The sequence below is a fragment of the Thunnus albacares genome, chromosome 12 (genome assembly GCF_914725855.1).
Source record: "Thunnus albacares chromosome 12, fThuAlb1.1, whole genome shotgun sequence".
NCBI lineage: Eukaryota > Metazoa > Chordata > Actinopteri > Scombriformes > Scombridae > Thunnus > Thunnus albacares.
Window position 1 is genome coordinate 1,985,721 of NC_058117.1, and position 23,650 is coordinate 2,009,370.

The window sequence follows — 23,650 nt, forward strand, 5'->3', positions numbered from 1 at the left end:
TTCTGTTTGGGCTTGTTGTCATGCTGCAGAATAAATTTGTCCCATCAATCAGATGCCTCCTTGATTGTGTTGCATTATGGATAAGAATCTACACATCTCAAGCGCCTAAAACTTTGCACAGTACTGTCTGTTTTATACACAAGATTTGTGTTGCATGTTTGTGTGCACACCGGTGTCGGCCATGAAATGTCTGTGCAATGTTGTACAATGTTAAAGATGTACCCACGTAAACATTAACACTTCTCTGTTTAGTTTAGTTTTTAATTAGCTAGTAGTTAAAAGTACATTGTCCTAAATAAGACTTTTAATTTGACAATAAATAAATAAATAAATAGATAGATAAATTTCGATTCAAGGTCCACTTACTAGATTTTGTCTGGAGATTTTGGTCACATCTCATATCTGCCCACCTGTCATGTGACCAAAGTTACATACGTACATACTGAAGATAGCCCTTTTTAGTGTTTCAAAATAAGAGCTGAAATGATCTGAAAGATTTCTCTCTTCAAATTGTATCTTATAGATAAAAATATGTATTATTAATATCATATATTGTAATAAGTTGTGTTTCCTGAACTGGAGGAGCCAATGGGGAGCAAAGATTTGAGTGCAAAATGTAAAATACAATGCATGTGTGTGTATGTGTGTGTGTGTGTGTGTGTGTGTGTGTTTGTGTGTGTGTGTGTGTATGTCGAAATTCTTAGAAGAGAAAGCTTTTCTTCTGTATTGGCACTGATTTCAACAAGTAGAAACATCAGAACACAGCACACAGACAGTTGTACAAACGTATTGATTTATTATCTGTTTGCACAGCACATACACGTCAACACCCGCACGTGGGTTGCACTTCTGTTTGGTGAAGAACCACAGGGGAGGGAACCACATCCCTTCCACTCACAGAGCAAGTAAAACTAGTCACGTGGAAGGTGAAGACATGTAAATATTGATGTGGAGTTGGGTTTTCATGTGAAAACAGTAATATCAATAACTGGATGACCTTCCACAAGTTCTTAAAGTGAAGGTCCATATCCATCCGCTGTGTGTGATTATTATGTAATTCACAGTATGAGAGTCAAGAGTGTTAACAGTCTTTTCAATAACTTCATTAGAGTAAAGCCAGCTATCCTGCTGCAGCAGAAATATCACATGGACTTGTGCAAAAGAGCATTCCTTCATTTTTTTAATAGATCTGTATTAAGAATGGTATCTTCTTATAAAGTTGTAGTTCTGTGCGCACTATCCTGCAGTATGCAAATGCACTTCCACACCATTAAACCAGCCACAATGTATCTTATTGTGAAGCAGCTTATCTAGTAATAACGATACTGAGGAGGCAGATGTACGCTGATATAAGGGTCGGCACTGGCCAACAATCAGACACGTCTCCAGTGAAATGTTAACTGCCAACATTGTATGAGAGGGAGGCACCCCGAGAGAGCAAACTCCAAGGTCTACTATTACATGATGAATTCAAATGATAGTGATTACAGAAATACATCCATTGATTAAAAAAAGAGCTTAGTCATGTTAACCTCAGCATTTATACTTCACAAAATTGATGAGCTGAAGTGAAATGACAGTGTACCAAAAAGAGCATAACAGATGAGCTTATGGATTTACAGAGTTTTCAATATGCTGTGTAGGAAGTACAGAGACAGAAAATAGGGCTGGACTAATGATCTCAGTATTTCTGAAATACTGGCTATGGCCCTGTCTGAATCAATCACAGTGAGGACTGTTTTTATTAAAAATATAATTAAAAGACATATTTACTGATATAGTGAAATGTATTTAAATCAATCAGGTCCAAATACTCAACTGAAAAACAGTTGGCAGTAATGTAACGACAAGATTATTTGTAAAGGGCCCAATTATGCAATAAACTATTTCATGTTAAATAACATAAATTTGTATGGTTCTAGGTCTGTCTTTCCACAGGAATTGAAGATGCTACTCTGCACTTTTACTCTGAAATGCCATATGACTGGTCCAACAGAGACAGAAGTGTTCGGCACAACACTATTAGAAATACATTGAAGACAAATGTCAACCACATGTGCAGAATACATATTCTCAAGCAGCAAATTAAAGCATAATAAGCAACGAAAAATATACAGTTCAGTCTATTTACATAGCAAGGCTTCAACATGAACATTGTTAAATATACACTATGTACAATATGTACAACAGTCACTCTGCAGGACAAACACAGAGCCTAGAAGTCTGATTTCAGTTTGTACCTGAAATCTACATCATATGTTGGCTGGAGGATTCCCAGGCCAGCACGGGACTGGTCAAGAGGTGGAACTTTGATGGCAGGTTCCAGTAGTTCCATGTCAAAGTACGCCAGCACCAGAGTGAGGAACTGCTTGATCTCATAGATGGCGAAAAATCTGCCGGGGCATTTAGTGACCCCAGAGCCAAACGGCATGTAGAAGTAGCGCAGACGGCGGCCACTGCGGTGGAAGGTGGTTTTCTCCTGACCCTTGTCATCCAGGAACCGGTCAAATTTATACTCCTGTGGTGAAGAGGAGGGGAGGGGTGGGAGGGGGGATTATTAATGATTGCTCTACCTTAATTGGTATTCTTTGACTTTTTTTTGTTAATGCTATTACTGTATTATTCTTTAACTTATCATGCTTCTTACATAGGGGTCCTCATAGATCTCTGGATCGTAGTGCAGCATGGGTGGATACAGGGCAATGACATCATCCTTCCTTATACGGTAAGCTTCCTGGTTATCAAGGTGAAGCAAAAAGTCCTCCTTGGCAATACGCACGTTCATGGAAGCGCTGGAAAGCCTCATTGCTTCCTTTATGATACTGTCTGTAATGAGAGAGGACAAAAATTAAGAAATCAGGTTAAAAATAATTATTGTTTACATTTAAAATCAAACATTTATACCTGCACATCAAGTGAAAAATTCAGTGCATAAACGACTGTGGCTTGTTGTATGTCTGAGCTAAATTTAGCATTTACTTATTGTAGGAGTAACTTCTATTTTCCACTAATCTTACCCAAAACAGGCATGTTGTCCAGCTGATCTCTGGTCAGGTTGAGTCTGGGGTCACTGGGGTCAACTGTCAGGCCTGAGTCCTCCAGAACTTTCTGCACCTCCTCACGAGCTGCTTTCATAGCATCTGGACTCCTGAAAACAGATACAGGAGTCTCTCAGTTTCTTAGTCATGTTACTGTCACTGTTAGGGATGTGCTATATTGACATTATTTACTGATATATGATAACATATCTTGTAATGGGCAATTTCATTGCATTATCTCTGTTTGTCCAGTTTCCTGTGGTGGAGTTTACTTGATCGATTGTAACTGTGACACTTGGTGCAGATGTAGAATGAAAATCATACGAATGTCAACTTTCTGACTGCACTGTTGATGTTTATACATTTAAAATTGGTTGTAACACCTGAATAAAATGATATAAAATCATGGCACACCAGCCTAGCATAGTTCCACTCTACCTTCCCATATGCGCTACACTCACACAAAGAAGATGCAGCTGAGATGCCTTCATGTTCAGACTTGTTACAAAACCATAATACAACTCTGCTGATCTGCTCCACATTGCACACAAGACTACTTTCTATCCCAACAATCTTCTATCTACGTCAGCTGCATGGGGAGAAAGGCGTAAGAGATCCACAATCAACTGTCTGAAACTGTTGTCCCATTAGCACTAGTCTCTACTGTAGAGTAACTTGCTGTACATTGCTCTGAGTTGAGTTATTCCGAGTGGTTTGATAGAAAAGCAATGTTAGCTAGGTATCTAGCTGGCTAAATAGCCGACTAATTTGGCAAAGCAACTCATGTTGACCTTACATGGTACTGCTGGCCAAACTAAGCTGATTGTTGGTGTGCACATCATGTTTAGCTACAGCGGCTAGTCTGTAGGAATGTCTACAAAACTATAATTTGTATAAGTATAATTTATATGACTAATCTTCAGCCAGTAACATTAGCTACCCTAGCCAAAGGCCAAGAGCTGTGTTCTCAAGGTTTTAATTCATGACACCTGACAACTGACACGAGCTTGGCTCAATTTGTGATTTGTTAACATTGTGCTGGCAATCAGACAGTAAAGCACTGTTAGAGACTGCAAATGTTTTCTTTTGTTATTGTTTCCCTCATTACTGAATTTTCTCAGCTGTCCTGGCAACTGTTAAGGTCTTCCAAACATCAAAAGCTTCTCTTTTGCAGTGATCAATTATGAGTAGCTAAAAGTTGTAAACCTGTCTGCCTTTAGTTTTACAAGTTCTTGATTTACCCCAGATTACATGGCAAATTATCAAATTAGTCCTGTATGTTCAATTTGTGCAGCAGATGAACTGAGTCAACTGACTGTTAGATCCCAGCCACAGTCAGAGTTGGAGTTTACAATCCCATTCCCTGCCTGTTTAACTGGCTAAATCATAGTCACAGATCACATAAGAATGAACCAGATACCATAGTTCAGACATCTATTGTGGCTACCTTCTGCTTCATATCTTGAGAGGCCACACAGTAAATAAAAAGCAAACTATAAGCATACCTGATCATATAAAAAAGACTCCAGAAGGTAGCCGGCAGGGTGTTAGCCTGTGAAGCCCAGAGCAGTGCGACGTGGGTCCTGGCCTTGCTCACGTCATTGAAGGTAGATAAGGAATCATTCAGGATTATCCTCATTGAGATTAGATCAGACACATTCTCCCTCTTGGACAGATTTTCAGCATTCATGGTCTTTGCTAGGTTCTAGATAGGTACAAAAAACATTCATATACATGGGTTTCTCTTTTTCATGTCCCTGTGTTAAGCAAAGCTACCACCACAGGGGGTTTATTTTGTCATTTCATCTCGTGATACAAGTGTGTGTGTAGGAGAAGCCCACTAACCTCTCTGGCACTGTAGGCGCTCTTGAAGACATGAATGGGAAGGCCAGCCACCAACGCTGGGAAGATCTTATCAAACTCCTTGAAGTTCTCCAAAGCATTGAGCACCAAGGCTTTCTGAGCTGCCTGCCGAGCGTGACATTTATCCTCGCCAAACTCCTTACCAAACAGTGTCAGGTAGCCAGACTCAAACATCACCTGGAGGACAACACAATAGATGGAAGAAAGTCAGGTCTGTTGAAAATGTTTCTTTGGAATCAAAATCCAAATGATGTAGCCTATAGAGATACACACAGAGTACACAATGCTCAAACTTGAATACACTAAATCTTCCCACAATCTAATACAGACATAGTGTCAACTATCCACTGCAGGACCCAGATAACAAACTACCCCTTTTATTTCCTAACCTTGTAGCAGAAAGCAAAGATTCCTTCCACTTCCCAGTGGTCCTTGCTGGGGCTGAGCGTGTCCGACCTTAGCATGACGTCCTGGAGGTGCCCCATCATGGTCTCTATCAGGGAGGGCAGTGCCTCACCCTGCAGGGTCTTCAGAAAGGTCTGGTGGAGATTTTCTGTGGTGTGGCCATGGCGAGGATCGAAGCTATCATGGCCAAATGCCTAGTGGGGGAATAAAGGAAGGGTTAGGACATCCAAGAATTCACTGATGACACACTAAAGCGCTGTGTGAAACAAGAGATATAACTAAACACATTACATGAATGATAAAACACAAATCAAATAAATTCACCTTAACAGATGTAGCAAAATGGAACTTTCTCCAGTCCAGGTGTCTGCCCTGTCTGATGACTGAGTGGTAAGAGAAGGGGTCACACAGGAAGTGGATGTACTGGCCTGCAATCTTGCAGGTGAAAATGTGGCCATACTTCTTCTGCCGGCTGCGGAGGAACTGGAGAGGGTTGGCCCCGAACTGCAGAGCACAACCCAGATAGGGGATGAAGCCACTTTCAACTGCAGGCTCACCAGGCTGCCTGTGGACATTAATGGAGGGGATAGGAGGAAATACAAAGTCAAAACCAATGGCCTGTGACGGAAGGTCAACATGTTTTCTAGGGCTTAGTGGGTTGTTTCGACAGGGGTTGGTATTCACAATTACTGTATATTTAATCAAAAATAATAACTCTTGGTGTGCCCTGGTAACTGGAACAACAACAAACCATTCGACTCCAGCTTGGGACCTTTGTTGCATGTCATAACTCACTCTTTCCCCTTGTTTCCTGTCTGCTTCTCCACTATTATCTCTCCATTAAAGATCAAAAATGCCCCAAAAACACATATTCATAGGAACAATAGCTACCTCACAGAAGCTTTTACTTTTTTTCACTTCCCAGTGTAATTCGACAATGTGCATTTTTCATGAAACCACAAAAATATTCTTGTTTGTAAATAATTCAGGTAAATAGATTTTAAAGTTTTAAAATTTTTTAAAATTAGTTTTATTATAATCATTAGTTTTAGCAAAGATGTGAGATTTATTTGTATTTATACATTTTATCTGAAAACCTAGAAATGACCAAATATTGACATATGGATACATGGTGGTTGGTGTTTAATTGGTTTTTATGTGCAATGTCACGTCACTCTTAACTTTGCTTCTTAACTTTTGATACTTAACATTTACTACTTTGTACTAATTATTTTTACTCTCTTTTTTTGTTTGTCTGTTTTTATGAAGAACTTTTTAACACTGTTTTAAAAAGTGCTATACAAATAAATGGTATTATTATTAGTACATGGTTTTCTCAAGACAGTGATGCCTTGTTATTCTAAAGAGCAAACTGGGGCTTATTAAATGACTGTGAAGTAAGATTGGGGCATCCTGGTAGCATTGGATTTAAAGTTGCTGACCATGTAATCATAACATCCAGGGTTCAATTCCACTGTAGGATCTTTGTTGCATGTCATTCCCCATCTCTTGACACTCATTTTTGGTTGCATCTCAAGGCATAAAATGCCAAAATATACCAACAACCACAAAATAGATATAAGAATAATATTTTAAAACACACATTCCTAACAAAGAAAACCAGGATACATCTTTTTTTTCTAATGACAAAAGTTGATGATACCCATATTCATTAAAACTCATTCAGTCCTTATCAATGGGCTCTGAAGTTTCCATGTTCCTCCCAACAACCATAACATTTCCAAAACATTGCAAACCAGTTACAGTTGTTGTTATAGTTACATACCAGACCAGTATAACACACCTGTAAACCAGATAATTCTTCATAGCATATACATTTATATTAGAAACTTCTAATTGTGTTAATCCAACTAAGAAGTATCATCATCATTTAAAAAAAAAGAAGTCAGTTAAATCTTCATTCTGAATACACATGGTCAGCAAGTCCTGACAAAAGGTTTGACAACAGCAGCTAACACTGACAGCACACTGGTAACAATGTTTGTCAATCAACAGCATACCAAACAAATTGTGTCATCTTTACAAAAGCTTTTGTTTGTTCAGTACACGCTGCACGCATATTTCTGTCATTGTGGAGTAGTTACATAATTAGCCACATGCATCATACATAGTGTTATTGTTTTCCTGGAAAAAAACTACGTCAGGGCTCAATTTAATGTGCATCAGGAGTTTTTTATTATTGTTTAATGTTATAGACATGCGGTGAAGGTAAAACACAGCTGCTTAAAAAAGAAATGCTGCACACAGTACAATTCTGTTTACAGATGAACTCTATAGTCTTACCTGCGTCGTGTCCCCACAGCGAGCCACAGAAGGCAGCAGAATCCAACCAGCACTGCCCAAATCAGAGCGATGCTTATTATCATGGTGATGATGATGTTGATAATGGTGATGAGAGGAAGATCCAACACAGCAGGAGGCTCGCTAACACTGATCTGAGGCTCCACACAGATCACACTGACAGGCCTGTGATTAACTAACAGTTACCTGTCTCATAAAAATCAGTCTAAAGAATAAAAGATGTCTCAAAGATGCTGTTTCAGATTCCTAGAGTTTTCCAACCCAGACATAGTAAATGCAAAGTGACACTATCTGTTGCTGCAAAATGTGCAAGCAACCTGTGACTGTGAGCAGTGTTTAAGCCAGTGTGATGACATGTAGCGCGTGGCAGGTTTTTATAGCTACTTCAGCCAAGGGTTGGAGTGATGTCATTGCACTGGAGAGACAAGCTGCAAGGGAGAAAAGCGTCTTTCTTTTTTTTCATGACTTGTTGTGCAACAAAAGAGTCATAAATTAACCCGTCTGCAATGACGTTGTTTCAGATAACTGCTTGGTTTTTTTGGAAGAACAGGGAAGGTGATGATTTAGATCTGTGGTCAACATTTGTCGGTTGATGATATTATTTATCATCAACCTGCAACTATGATTGTGAAAACTGAGCAGGAAAGGAAAAATTCAGATCATTTCTCATGAAAAAATAAAATAAAAAAAAATCATGTGTGTAAATTTGCATAAACATAAATAGAATAGTCTTTAAGTGTTATAGAAAGCATTGTTTTGATTCCAGACACTCCTTCAAATAATTTCATTTCAAGTCATTTTGTCACAGAACAAACAAATTAAAGGGTGTCCTCTTGTGAATTTCATTTGAAATCCACGAGAGAAGTCTAATCTGATCTAGCCTGTAATTTCACAGGGATTTCTCTAGGAAACAGAATTCCAAGCGATGTGTATGTATGTGTGTGTGTGTGTGTGTGTGTGTGTGTGTGCATGTGATGGCCTTGACTGGAGTCCATGGACAGTGTTACCTGAAGGACTGCACAGTGATAGTACATCTGGGTTGGTAAATACATTCAAGGTCTTTGCTTTGCTCCTGTTTTCTGTGTGTTTGTGTTTGTGTGTATGTGTGTATGGAGGCATGAGCAAGAGCAGGAATGTACATTGCTAGCACCGTTCTTACACCGTGTGTAAGTGTGACCTGTTAAGACTTGCAGTTGTGCCAGGGGAGATGAAATCTAGTTCATCTAGAATGAGAGCATTAAACTATAGAACAATACAACGATAACACATTACATTACAGCATTATCATCATAGGCAAATTTTGATAGATGTCAGAAGGCTGGTGGGGGAGTGAGAGTGGTAATAAATTAACCACTTGGGGCTCTATCGATTCTATGATCACAAAGAAGTGGAAGCTACAAAAATTGCTGCTTGCTCTCACTTCTGCTCTTCACTTCTTCTTCTCTTCTCTCTCTCATTTCTGCATTTTCTGCTGATATTCTTGTTTTTCTTCTGTTAGAAAAACTATGAACAGCAGCTCCTGGATAGTTATACATGACTGGGACAGCAATTTTTTTGTAGATATAGTAGGCCTGGGCCTAGCAACAGCACAAGCCTGTACTGCAGTGACTGGAAACGTGGCACTTCACTAAAGCTGATTAGCAGCAGGATAGCCCTCTTCTCCACAAATGACTACCACAAACTTCTAAAGAAGTTTAAGATTGCAGTGCTGGAAACCAAACTTCACTGGTTAGAAGTTAACATGGAAGTGAATGGACTATGTGGTAACGACACCACTTTACCATGGATTCAAAACAGTGGACAAGATTATGCTAACACACAGTTTAGCACCAACAAGACTACCAAAAAACAGGAGGGCTATGTACTGGGTGATAAATATGCAAGTGGTAGTCCTCCCTGGAAGTCTCTTGGAGCAAAGCTTAAGAGTAAATCATTTCCCTCGGAAATGTGAGGACAAGTAACAGGCAGAGCACAGCACCCTGAAATTTGTGATGTGACTGGCTGGCCTATATTGTCATCCAGGCAGAGCACCTCCTCAACCCCTGTTCTTAGTAGGACACAGCCATGGACATCTGCAAAAGGGAGAGCTAGCAACAAACCTCCCCATTAACCAAAAAGTGTGTGCAATTGGAGAAATGATTTGCTCCACTTTTGCAGGACCCTGGATTTCCCTCTGATGACCTGGATAACCTCTCATCTTCACACAGCAGGGTAAGAACTGAGCTTGTGACTTACATCATCTTGTAATGCACCTGGACACATCATCAGTAATGTTACCTGGGGTCACTGGGTGTTTCGGGTCTTTCAACAATCAGACACCCTAACCCCGGCGACCCAGTGGGGGTTGATCAAGCCCCCCCCCCCAAGCTTGTGTATATAATTGTGTAAATAATTGATTTTAAAATACTACTGTTGGTTTATAAAGCACTGAATGGTTTAGTTCCAAAATACATTTCTGATCTGCTGCTGCTACGTTATGAACCCTCCAGACCTCTCAGGTCATCTGGGAGAGGTCTGCTTTCTGTCACCAGAGTCAAAACTAAACATAGAGAGGCAGCATTCAGGTTTTATTCTTTATTGCTATCTGGAACAAACTTTTCAAGTGTGTCTTAAAACGACAGTCAGGTGTCCATATGAACACTCAAAGAGGCTTTCCTTGCTGTAATCATTCCTCCTGTTCATACTGGCTTTTAAGAGATTCCCTTCAAATGTGCTTTCAACGTAAGTGATGGTGGCCAAAATCCACAGAGTGTCCACACAGTCATTTAGTGCAGCATTTAAAAGTTGATCTATTTATAAGAGGACCACTATTTTTGCTTTTGAGTAAAATATATCATCAACTATTGGATTAAATGCCACAAAATTTGGTTCAACATTCCCCTAAGGATGAGTGGTAATAACTTTGGTGATACCCAGACTTTTATTCTAGCATTATCATCAGGTCAGTTAGCTCAAAGCACCTAAGTTGACCCTCACAGAGCTGGTAGAGTCACAAAACACCTTTCATGGATGTTGAGTTTTGCTTTCACTCTTCTCTACAATTTTGCATCTATTACATATTGAAATGTCCAAGGTTATACAGACCCTAAAGGGGCATTCTACAGATTTACCACATCAAAGTGTTTCCAGGTTTTGGGGAGTACCACTGCATATATGGAAAAAAAAACCCAGTATAAAGCCTTTTGATAAATTGCCTCAAGTGATGTCACTTGAGTCAGCAGCAGTTGGGGTTGAAGACTGCAAGTCTGAGGAGTAAAAAAATCTGGGGGTGTGGAGTTAGAAAGAAGGGAGATTACCAGACCTCGGTAGCCTGCTCCTCATCTTTGAGCGGCTAGCGGCTAGCGGCTTCAGGCTACATTAGCTGCCACTAGCATGACCAACCTGAATATCTGATCCAAACTGTCTGCGATTGAGGTGCATTTTGGGTAATCTAGGCACCAGGTTTTTAAAAGGAAGAAGAATGTGTGGAAGAAAAAAGATGATATCTCTGGTTCTGCTGCATCAATTTTGATCCTTGATCATGAGTCTGACAGTGTTATAGAAGTGCAATACTAAATTAGTTTAATGCGATAGGCAGCGTGTCTAATAGGTTAGATTAGTGTGTCTTACTATTTATGTTGTTCACACTGAGGTAAATGCATTCCATAGAATATGCTGTTTTATAGTGACTATTTTCTACCAAAGAAATTGTTTGTGAGGTCTGTGGAAACAGACCTCACAAACAATCCATTGTATTGGGGTACAGATGCATATCTGAAAACCTGGATAAATAAAAGTAAAACTTGCAAAATACAGTTTTTGCAGTATTATATAATGAAGGAGACTGCCTTGTCTGCAATTTTTTTAATGCTCCTAAATTACTATATCTCACTTAACATATCATCATCACACGTCTATTACATTTACCACATAATTATTACTGCTGTCCTGCTGCAGCAGATGTATGAGCTAACTTTTTGATTGCACAGTAAGCCTGTCAGCCCTGTCAGCCTCAGGCTGTTAACTTCCTGCTGACCTTACTCTGCAGCAGAGAAGCACAATACCCTTTTATTAGCACAGCACCTGGACAGATGACACATACTGTGAGGAGTCCAATTATTATTCTACCTTATTTGTTCACCCATGGATTTTTCACCAAGCCTGTGAATTCACTGAGTTGCAAATGTCAGTTGTAGTGAGTAACTGCAACTGACTTAATTATGTTCAGGGTTGATGCCAGTGCCAGCATTTAGGCATGAAAGTGCTGGAAGTCTATGTGTCTTGTGAAAAGCAATAACTTTGACCTCTTTAACTCTCATTTCCTCTTTCCCCTTTAAATGTTTTCTCAACCATTTGGAAGAGCAAATGTTGAGTTGTGAAATTAGTTGTAGTTATTTAGCCATCCAGCACTTGCTTGAAGTGTATTAGGCCCAAAGAGTCCCTCTGTGGCACAGCAGTTATCCAAACTGTGTAGGTGTGGGAAAACGCAGGCACAGGACACATTACTCTGTTTTTGGCATACTTTTGAAAAGTAAGCATATTTTGTTGATGTATTCTAGTTTCAGAGGGGTCACTGAACAAAATGATATAAATGCATACCATGAAGAAAGTCTGACCACTTAAAGGACAGGTTCATCATTTTTCAAGTCTGTGTTAAAACACCAGTAAGGTGCCCTAGTGAACATTGAAATAGGTTTTTCTTGCTGTAATCATTCCTCCTGTTCATACTGATTTTTAGAACATTCCTTCATAATGCACTGACAATGTAAGTGATGGAGGACAAAATCCAAAGTCCTCCTTCTGTGCAAAAATGTATTGAAATCTGAAGCTAAATCTGTTTATCTGAGGCTAATATGAAGCCTCATCTTTGCTGGAGGCTAGCAGCTCCAGGCTACATTAGCTGCCACTAGCATAACCAGCCTGAATATCTGATCCAAACTGCCGGTGATTGAGGTGCATATTGGGTAATCTAGGCACCAGGTTTTTAAAAGGAAGAAGAATGTGTGGAAGAGAAAAGATGATATCTCTAGTTCTGCTGCATCAATTTTGATCCTTGATCATGAGTCTGACAGTGTTATAGAAGTGCAATACTAGCATAACCAACCTGAAAAGGGTCTGTGAGGTCTGTGAGTTTAAAGAATGCATGTCCACATAACATTCACCTAAAGGTGCACTGTGCAGGGTCAGCAGGACCAGACAGTGTCAGTGGGTGGGTCCTTAAACTATGTGCTGACCAACTAGCGCCAGTGTTCACAATAATATTCAACCTCTCCCCAGCTTCAAGAAGTCCACCATCATTCCTGTGCCCAAGAAAACAAGACCAGCCTGCCTGAATGACTACCATCCAGTGGCACTCACCTCTGCAGTGATGAAGTGCTTTGAATGGCTGGTCAAGGATTACATCTGCTCCTCACTACCCAGCAAACTGGACCCACTACAGTTACCTACCATCCCCACCAATCAACAGAAGATGCCATAGCACTCACCCGTCACACCACCCTGCTAAGGGAGCTATATGAGATTACTGTTCATCGACTACAGTTCAGCGTTTAACACCCTCACCCTCCAGGCTCATTACAAAGCTCAAGGATCTGGGATTAAACACCTCACTGTGCATGTGGATCCTTGATTTCCTGACGAGCAGACCCCAGGTGGTGAGGGTAGGCAGACACACACTTCTACCTTCATCCTTAACACTGGAGCACCTCAGGGCTGCATTTTGACCCCATGCTGTACTCCCTGTACACACACGACTGAGTAGCTACTTTTCAAGTTTGCTGATGACACAGCTGGTGGGCCTGATCGCAGATAACAATGAAGAGGCCTACCTGAAGGAAGAAGAGGACCTCACCTGCTCGCGTCAGAACAACAACCTACTCCTGAATGTCAGCAAGACTAAGGAGCTGATAGTAGACTTTGGGGAGAAGCAGGGAAGGAACTACGCCCCCGTTAATATCAACAGGTCCTTGGTGGAGAGGGTGGACAGCTTCAAGTACCTTGGTGTCCACAACACCAAGGTCCTGACCAGGGTGCTGCATACTGATTCAATGGTGAGAAAGGCAAGGCAGAGACTGTTTCACCTCAGATGCTTGAGGAAATTCTGGGTATCGACTCGAATAATGAGGAATTTTTACTCCTCTACCATCAAGAACATCCTGACAGGGAACATCACTGCCTGGTACAGAAACAGCACTGAACAGGACCGCAAGGCCCTGCAAAGAGTGGTTCATTCAGCTGAACATACAATAGTTGGTGCTCTACCCTGCCTAAAGGATATTTACACCAGGTGCTGCAAAAATAAGGTTGGGAGAATCATTAGGGATCCCAAACACCTAGATAACAGCCTTTTCTCCCTGCTGCGGTCAGGAAGAAGGTACTTGATATACCGGTTCTGCACCGAGAGACTCAGGAAGAGCTTCTACCCTCAGGCCACTAGGATCCTAAATGAGGTCACTGCCTAAGACTTCCCTGTGACCATTGGTTGTGATTTCTGTGACCCCATGACTTTTTGTCTCGCCTCACCATCAAGTCACACTTTCCCCCAAGCCAACACTTTGGTCCACGACAAACTAATGACTGGTTTTAGGTCAAATGTGTTGTGGATATTGATCACCAGAGGATGAATCCTTATTGTAACTCCTGTGAAAGTATTCCCTTGACCTGTCTATTAGTTCCTGGATCCCTGAGGCAACAGCAGACTGAGAGGAATTTTAAACAGTTTGCAAAGAAATCTAGTCGTGTATGGGTCTTGGAGATTTTCCTCAACACCCAGGAGTGAAGGAATAAGTGTCTCTTTGCATATATATACTGTATATTCTTTTGCATACAAAAGACTTATTAATTCAGACTTGCAGTGTTTATGTTTTTTTTTTTTAATCCAACATCTTATTGAATTTTATTATTATAATAGTAACATGTCCATTTTTCTTCTTTTCAACTGTAGGTATCTTTGTTGGTTACATAATCCCATAGCATTAGTAACATTACAGGCTTCATTAGACCCAGGTTTCGATGCACATTTACAGTATTAAATTAACTTCTTAGTTTTAGCTTGGTTTTGATTTTATGTCAATAGGTGTGATTACGTAGTTGTAGTTTTACTTTGGTAATTGTAGTTTTATCGGCATTGTCATCAGCCTGATTATAAAGTAGCATAAGTTGGAAATATGAGTTTGCGTATTGGTTTGAAAAATGAACTGAAAAGCACAAAATGTTCTGCTGTGTTTGCATGTCTGAATTTGTTTGCTGAATTAACACATCTTGACAGTTAAACAGGATTTTCCAGTATTACTTGTTCCATCATGTTTAACTGACAAATACCTTTATAAGCAACCAGTACGGTAGATCATTGCACACGTGCAAAAAGGCTTGAGCCAGAAAATGGCTTGACCTAGTTTACAATATACAGATGTGGCCAAAAATATTGGTACCCTTCCACTATTAAAAAAAAAAAATTCTCTGTATTAAGTTGAAGTATATAATATCCATCATTTTTTATTTCACATTGAATATAACTGAAACTTTGCTTTTGATTTACAACTTAACATTATTTAATACAATAAACCAAATGAAAATGGCATGGCCAAAAATATTGGTACCCTTAACTTAATATTTTGTAGTACAGCCTTTGGAGGCAATAACTGCAGTCAAGCGCTTTCTGTAACTTTGAATAAGGTTTCTCCACTTCTCCACTGGTAGTTCGGCCCACTCTTCTTGAGCAAAGTGCTCCAGTTCTCTCAGGTTTGATGGGTGCCATCTCCTAACTGTAAGTTTTAGCTGTTTCCACAGGTGTTCAATGGGATTCATCGGGACTCACAGCAGGCCACTTCAGAATGGTCCAACGTTATCTTCTCATCTGCTCTTGGGTGCTTTTTGATGTATGCTTGGGGTCATTATCCTGCTGGAAGACACAGCTTTCTAACACTGTGCTGTATGTTTCGCTCCAAAATGCCTTGATAGTCTTCTGATTTCAGGCCCCCAGTGCCTGAGGCAGCAAAGCAACCCCAAAACATCACTGAGCCTCCTCCATGTTTAACGGTAGGCATGGTGTTCTTTTCTTTGAAGGCTTCATTTTTTCCTCTGTAAACATAGGGTTGGTGTGATTTACCAAAAAACTCAAAATTTTTACCAAAATTTTGTTTCATCTGTCCAAAGCACATTATCCCAGAAGGACTGTGGCTTGTCAACATGCATTTTGGCAAAGTCCAGTCTGGCTTTTTTGTGTCTACGTCTTAGAAGTGGGGTCTTCCTGGGTCTCCTACCATGGAGCAATTTCATTCAGACAGCGACGGATGGTGCGACTTGAAAGTATTGTACCTTGAACTTGAAGATCAGCTTGGATCTGTATTGAACTTTTCATTCCATTCATTTCCATTCAAGCAATCCTTCTGTTTAATCTTGGGCCAGTTTTCCTCTTGTGACCACATCCAGAGATGTTGGCTACAGTTCCATGAGCCTTAAACTTCTTCATAATATTGACAACAGTGGTCAAAGGAACATCAAGCTCTTTGGAGATGGTCTTATAACCTTTACATTGACCATGCTTGGCTATTACATTTTTTCTAATGTCATCAGACCACTTTCTAGTTTTCCTTCTGTTTTCCATCTTCTGTGTAATGCGCACAGTGGCACAAAACAGCAGAGTAATTTTCTCCTTTTAAACTGGCTGCATGAGTGATTATAAGATTTAAAAAACCTGTGATACCAATAATTTTGTCCAGGCTATTTTAGAATGTCTTTGTAGAATAAGCATGAATTCAGTTATTTACATAACTTTTTTGTTTTGTTCCACTGCAAACCAAACATAGACATGCATTGATAATAAAATATCTTATAATTTCAACACAGTTCAGGGTGAATGGTGCATTATTTTAGAAAAATGTAAGGGTACCAATAATTTCGGCCACATCTGTGTACACTAAGGAGAGAATTACATTTAAACTAAGAACTCAAACTGATGTCTTTGATGAAAATTAGTCAAAATGTGTCAACAGTAAGGCCTGACTTTGTATAATAATAGAATACCTACATTAAGGGCATACAGTATCTTCCAAAATAAAATATTTTTTCTTCCATGTGCTGAATTAATATAGGTTGATATAAATATGTGAATATATATAAAATATATGAGATGGATCCTCTCCTTGTTTCCTGTGTGTGTTGTGTCTGGTTGGCACTGTTTGCTCTTATGTATTACTTTTATTATATGTGTTCTTTAAAAAATTCAATAAAAGGTAAATTACAAAAAAAAAAAATCTCATATTTTAGTTTAAAAGGATTACATTCTATTTATTAACTGAGGTGTATCAGATTTACAATGCTTTATATGACATGAACTGATGCATAAATGTAGATTATATATGAGAACTAGTCATCATGAATGAATGAAGAACATGTCACTCAGTGATAACCGCCCTAAAGAAATGAATGCAAAATTGCATCTTTCAATGACAAAACAAAACATTTTCACTGAAGTTAACAAGTCAGCACATCACATTGTTATGTTTGTTACCTGATTCTGTGCCCCTGCCTGGTTCGCCAACTCAAAATGTTATAAACATGCCTCTTTTTTTCAGTAGGCATCTCCTGGTTAGGTGTATCCCTGCAAGGAGTTCTAAAATTAATCCAAATCCACTACCGACACAATCCAATTCACTTCAAACTGTGAGGAAGCACAGTACAGAGCAGGCAATCATATTAAAATGTGTATATTTGGCTAAAATCAATATAATTTTTCACCAAGAGACACCTAACAGAAAATGTTGAGACATTTTACTCTGGACCAACTTACCAACATGGATGGTAATGTCTCATCTAGGAATGGCATAAACAGTATTTTTTAGCAAGCTTGACTAAAAACACTGTATATCTGATATGACTGACCCAGTATACTGGAATCTTGACATTATTTCATGTCATTTCTAACAACATATTTCTCTGTCATCAATATTGTATTCATATCTTGTGACTTTTACCACATTTATATCACTTATAATTGATCATGTAGTAACATATATGTTGTAGCTGCTTATATAATATCATTATCAAACAGTATTGTGACTGTCTGTGCGTCATATCCAGAGTCTCTCTAGATAATGAGAGGGTATTCTGTACACACCAAAGTCAGGACTGACACATGCCGCTAGTTTACTACTTTGAGACCAGTGGACTTATTCTTTTCAGTACTGCTGTTTGGTTTTTTGCCAACATAATTACGTCTAATACAACTATAGTGCTGTCAGTCACAGTCAGCAGACATTACTTAGATAGCTAGCTGTAAATACAATATTTAGATAGCTTGAAATCTGACATGGTGGTCAGGTCAGGCAAGTTACATATTGAAATTTTTTTTGTGTGAAAATATGTCTTGTCTTCTCTACTGTCATTGGTATTGGTGAGGTCCTGTATTCCTTAAGAGTGCACCATAAGTAAGCAGACATGGCAGTTATACACTAATAAGAATAATTCAAATATTTTGTGTGTTTGAAATGAAATACAGTTTACTGAAAGTCACTGTGCTAAAGTGGTACTCTAATAGTCACCACTGCATGTTTTGCCTTTAGTCAGGTATGTGTGCTTGACATTCTCTGCAGAGTCCTTCCATCTTAAAACGAGAGAGAAAAAAAAAATCTCATATTTTAGTTTAAAAGGATTACATTCTATTTATTAACTGAGGTGCATCAGATTTACAATGCTTTATATGACATGAACTGATGCATAAATGTAGATTATATATGAGAACTAGTCATCATGAATGAATGAAGAACATGTCACTCAGTGATAACCGCCCTAAAGAAATGAATGCAAAATTGCATCTTTCAATGACAAAACAAAACATTTTCACTGAAGTTAACAAGTCAGCACATCACATTGTTATGTTTGTTACCTGATTCTGTGCCCCTGCCTGGTTCGCCAACTCAAAATGTTATAAACATGCCTCTTTTTTTCAGTAGGCATCTCCTGGTTAGGTGTATCCCTGCAAGGAGTTCTAAAATTAATCCAAATCCACTACCGACACAATCCAATTCACTTCAAACTGTGAGGAAGCACAGTACAGAGCAGGCAATCATATTAAAATGTGTATATTTGGCTAAAATCAATATAATTTTTCACCAAGAGACACCTAACAGAAAATGTTGAGACATTTTACTCTGGACCAACTTACCAACATGGATGGTAATGTCTCATCTAGGAATGGCATAAACAGTATTTTTTAGCAAGCTTGACTAAAAACACTGTATATCTGATATGACTGACCCAGTATACTGGAATCTTGACATTATTTCATGTCATTTCTAACAACATATTTCTCTGTCATCAATATTGTATTCATATCTTGTGACTTTTACCACATTTATATCACTTATAATTGATCATGTAGTAACATATATGTTGTAGCTGCTTATATAATATCATTATCAAACAGTATTGTGACTGTCTGTGCGTCATATCCAGAGTCTCTCTAGATAACGAGAGGGTATTCTGTACACACCAAAGTCAGGACTGACACATGCCGCTAGTTTACTACTTTGAGACCAGTGGACTTATTCTTTTCAGTACTGCTGTTTGGTTTTTTGCCAACATAATTACGTCTAATACAACTATAGTGCTGTCAGTCACAGTCAGCAGACATTACTTAGATAGCTAGCTGTAAATACAATATTTAGATAGCTTGAAATCTGACATGGTGGTCAGGTCAGGCAAGTTACATATTGAAATTTTTTTTGTGTGAAAATATGTCTTGTCTTCTCTACTGTCATTGGTATTGGTGAGGTCCTGTATTCCTTAAGAGTGCACCATAAGTAAGCAGACATGGCAGTTATACACTAATAAGAATAATTCAAATATTTTGTGTGTTTGAAATGAAATACAGTTTACTGAAAGTCACTGTGCTAAAGTGGTACTCTAATAGTCACCACTGCATGTTTTGCCTTTAGTCAGGTATGTGTGCTTGACATTCTCTGCAGAGTCCTTCCATCTTAAAACGAGAGAGACTTGATTAGAAATTGAGTTGCTGTGTTATAAATGCTGATAAAGAATGATATGTATTATCCTGGATGAATATAGCTAAAACACTGTGTCAAGGTCAAGGCTATGGTGACAGTATTAGTTTGTCAGTTTTCAGTTTCTTATCTTGTAATCACACAGCAGTGTGACCTTTGCACCCATGTCAGAAAACCTTGAGGGCTGAAGGGCTTCATCGTTCATACCTACAACATAAAGATTATAATAAACATTTTAAAATATAAAATGTTTGCCTCACACTTTTTCGAGTACTTATATAGTAAAAAAAATCTATAATTTGTTGACTATGTATATTACAAGAAGGTTTACATATACAGTATAACTGGACTAGCATTGTGTGTGTTTCTCAGCTGCTTATAACTGACTGCAATTTAGTAAAGGTTTTCATTACAATTTCAGTAAATTGTATTGCTGTACATGAGGGACTAAATTAAATAATAAATAAGTTTTAAAACTTTCTCCACACTGCGAGGAACAAAATTCGGGTAGGGATAGTGAGAATTTCATTTCTTTTTTTCTTTTTTACCCTGCAAGTGGTAAAAAAATATTTTGTTTAAATATAGTGAAATGTACCTATAAAATATCCACCATGTTTTTATTATCCCCTCCAGGCATAAGCCTGGAGGGGATCATGTGTTTGGTTGTGTGTGTGTGTCCGTGTGTGTGTCTATCTGTCTGCAGCTAATCTCGCATACTAATGGACCCATCAGCCTGATATTTTTGTGCACATTTATGACTGTACAAGTGCAGTGCCCGTTCAAAATGTGCCCCCGGGCTGATTGCTTGGCCTCTGATATTGCTGCTTGCAGCTTTCTTGAGCTGCTCATCTGCTGCTCATCCAAACAACTTCACACATGACACTGCACTTCCTTGGGTCCACAACAATACACCCGACAAGTGTGAAGTTGATCAGAAGAACAGACAGAGACAGACAGACAGACAGAGAGAGCTACAGAGAGTCCTTCCTTTATAGTTAGATACTCATAGACCTCTTGTGGTTGCGGTGATTCACAATTTTTGAAAAACCTATTTTATAATGCGATTCCTCATGAGCCCATCATAAAGTTTAGACTTTTGTCTTTTCATCAGTCCTTGCTATTTTATGATATGCGTTACAACATAGCAAAAGGCATTTCTTGGAATCATCTAAGCTAAAAATAAGGCTTACTTAGTCTGTTGCAGGCCACATTTTGACCTTTGTCATCCATAGAAAAGTTTGGTCTCTGCATCTGCAGATTAATTCCATACCCGATATGTTTATGATCCACTAAAGTTAAGCATGATACGAGATGAATAAATGTCCATTTTTGTTATCTCCTCCGCCATCTTGACTGTAAGGGAATTGAAGGGTATTGAGTGAGATTCAACTCTTCTTTGTTTGGGAGGGGAGGAGGAGGTAGGGAGGGGTTTCATTTTGTGTGGTGTGTTACAACAAGATGTTTTAAATAAATAACAAAATATTTTAAATAAATAACAATGTTTAAATTGTGATGTTTGGACTTATCCTCCAGTTTATTGTTTCCTTATTAAGTTTATACAGTTAGGCAAACCCAGGATGCTCGGTTACAATACCATTAACCATTAACACTATTTTATGCATCTTAAAGGAAACTGAAACTATACTATACAAAAACACTTTATTAAAAACTTTGCATACATCTTTATAAGAAAACCTACACACCTGGCAGAGATCTGCACTCTACTCAATTCACTCTTCTAGTTGTAGAATGTAGCACATGTAACACTTTTGGGTTCATGGAAATTGTAGTTAGAAAGTTTAGTGTTTACATTTATTTATTTATTTACTTTTTTAATGGATTTTTTATAAGTAAGAACTTGATCAGCTGGATTATATTTTTGGCAGCAACTTCTGGTTTTACCAGTGCCATAAGGAGTATTTGTCATTCAGCACAGAGGTTGAGAAAATATATCATGTGTTATACTAAGTCAAATGATCACTTATTTCAAGGTGGAGTGAGTGATCTTAGCCAAGTTAGTGACTCATAAAGACACCACTACAGGTTGTCCGCACCAGTCATTGCCACACAAAAGCCACATTTACACTTATCAGTGTCTCCTATCCAGATATTCAAATGAAGTTTAATATATCTCTGTTTAAATTTATCCCTAAATTTTTACATTGGCCTTTTTGATATTGGATAGCTACCCAATTCACCCAAGATGCATGCAGTGGTTAAGTGTAAAATGAATGGCCTCTTGGACGACTACAGTAGAATCAGAAATACTTATTCATCCCTGAGGGGAAATTGGGTCATAAGTTGCTCACATTCTAGAAGAGAAATATATATAAGCATAGAGAAATTATAAGAAAAATAGAAGATAAGAAAAAGAAGAAATATGTAAAATGTGCATTATACTACAAAAATATTATTTACAAAATACAGTGTAAATAATGTAAGGCTGACAAATGGGATCTATGAATGTGTTAAAAGCAAGAATAGTATAACTAAATGAGAAATATTAGTTGAAATATACAGTATAAATACAGTGTTAATGAAGTATAAAAATATAAATAAATATAAATATACAACAGAGTATTGCAAAATTATTGTACTGTTAAATTAGTATTGCATGGTTGAAAATATAAATTATAAATTATGGGGTTATGAAGCTGCTGACAGGGGTGAAATAAGTCCAAAGGGCCAGTCTATTGATTCAGAATGTCTGACGCTCTGAAGGAGGAGTTTCAATGGTGGTTACGTGCTTACTGTTGGATGGCTATCAAAGTCAACAAGCATGTCAGAGAAGAGTGACAGACACAAGAAAGCTCAATATAAGTCAAGCGCCTTTATGGGTGCGAAGTAGACCTCATCCCCAGATGTCCAGTACTGATTATATCTGGGCTTTAAAACTGCATTTTTTTCTTGTAAAACAAAGTGCTTTTGAATTGGGAAAGTCCAACCACGTAGCTAGAGCTGCTGTCAGTCTAACTATTTTATTTCTCTTTTGAGGATTGAGAGAGTGATATAATGTAATTAGAATGTCCCAGACTGACCTCTAGCCAGGCAGTTGTTGCTCAGTTCTTAGTTCACACTACAGTAACCTGGAGCTCCCCGCCCCCTGTCAGGTCACTACTGGCTAAATGATATCTAGTTATCTTATAGATCACTTCAAACACATGCACACACACACACAGTACAACAATGAATGGGTGTGTGGTTTCATGCATGTTGATCTATGCTTATTATATCCGAGTTTTTCTGTATTTGCAACTGAAACTGCTGGATTTGATGTGTATGTGCACAAAAACATGTTTAGAACATTTTTCATCATATCATCTTTCCTCTGCTTTTGTATTAACAATGAGACCATGGTTGCGTTGAATTCTGTTGCGACATGTCCCACATTTGCTCATCCACACACACTGTCTCACACCCACACTTACCAATCTGTCCTGACAAGTGGAGGGGTTTGGAGAGGTTTTTCTTTGCTATAGCTGTTGTAAATCATCTGCAATCAACATGATTTCCCTGGAGAATGATGATGAAGACATAATGAATAAACACATAAACAACATAAAGGTCGTTCAAGCAGTACTGTAAATATCACGTTCAGTTGTGGCCAATATCAAGTTTGTGGTAGAGCTATCTGGCAGGCCGGCCATGAAGCATGATAAAATATACAATTTTTCATGTTTCCACAGTGTAGTATTTAGTAAGAAAAAGTTGTTTTACTTTCAAAATCACATCGTTGGCCTATGGACAATAAACAAACAATGACAAATTGTACAGCTTTGGGAAACCAAACAATGATAAATTTCTCTTCCATTGTCATTATGGAATGGAACAGATGTTTGCTTGGAACTTTAGTACAGCTTATTGCTCTTGGCGCTGGCATTGCGCTGCTTGCTGCTGCCATGGTGTCTGAAGCCCTTTTTCGACAGCTTTCACTGAAAATGAATGAGTGCCGGCTGCTTTTGTTGCTTATGAATCTTTGGGTGTGAGTGCATAGTAAGAGGTGAATGTGAAGTTTTGTTGAAGCAAGGTGAGTTTAATCTG

At 38.6% G+C, this 23,650-nt stretch overlaps 1 protein-coding gene across 1 annotated transcript; it reads right to left on the minus strand.

Annotated features, from left to right (window-relative positions):
• Positions 1 to 776: 776 nt before the first annotated feature.
• Positions 777 to 7,976, minus strand: LOC122993788 (cytochrome P450 7A1). The gene is made up of 8 exons (XM_044368233.1): positions 7,611 to 7,976; positions 5,631 to 5,871; positions 5,291 to 5,500; positions 4,884 to 5,078; positions 4,544 to 4,743; positions 3,018 to 3,148; positions 2,648 to 2,826; positions 777 to 2,518 (listed from the first exon to the last, which is right to left on the minus strand). Exons 1-8 carry the CDS (start codon positions 7,691 to 7,693, stop codon positions 2,216 to 2,218), a joined length of 1,542 nt encoding a protein of 513 aa, XP_044224168.1. The 5' UTR covers positions 7,694 to 7,976; the 3' UTR covers positions 777 to 2,215.
• Positions 7,977 to 23,650: the final 15,674 nt, after the last annotated feature.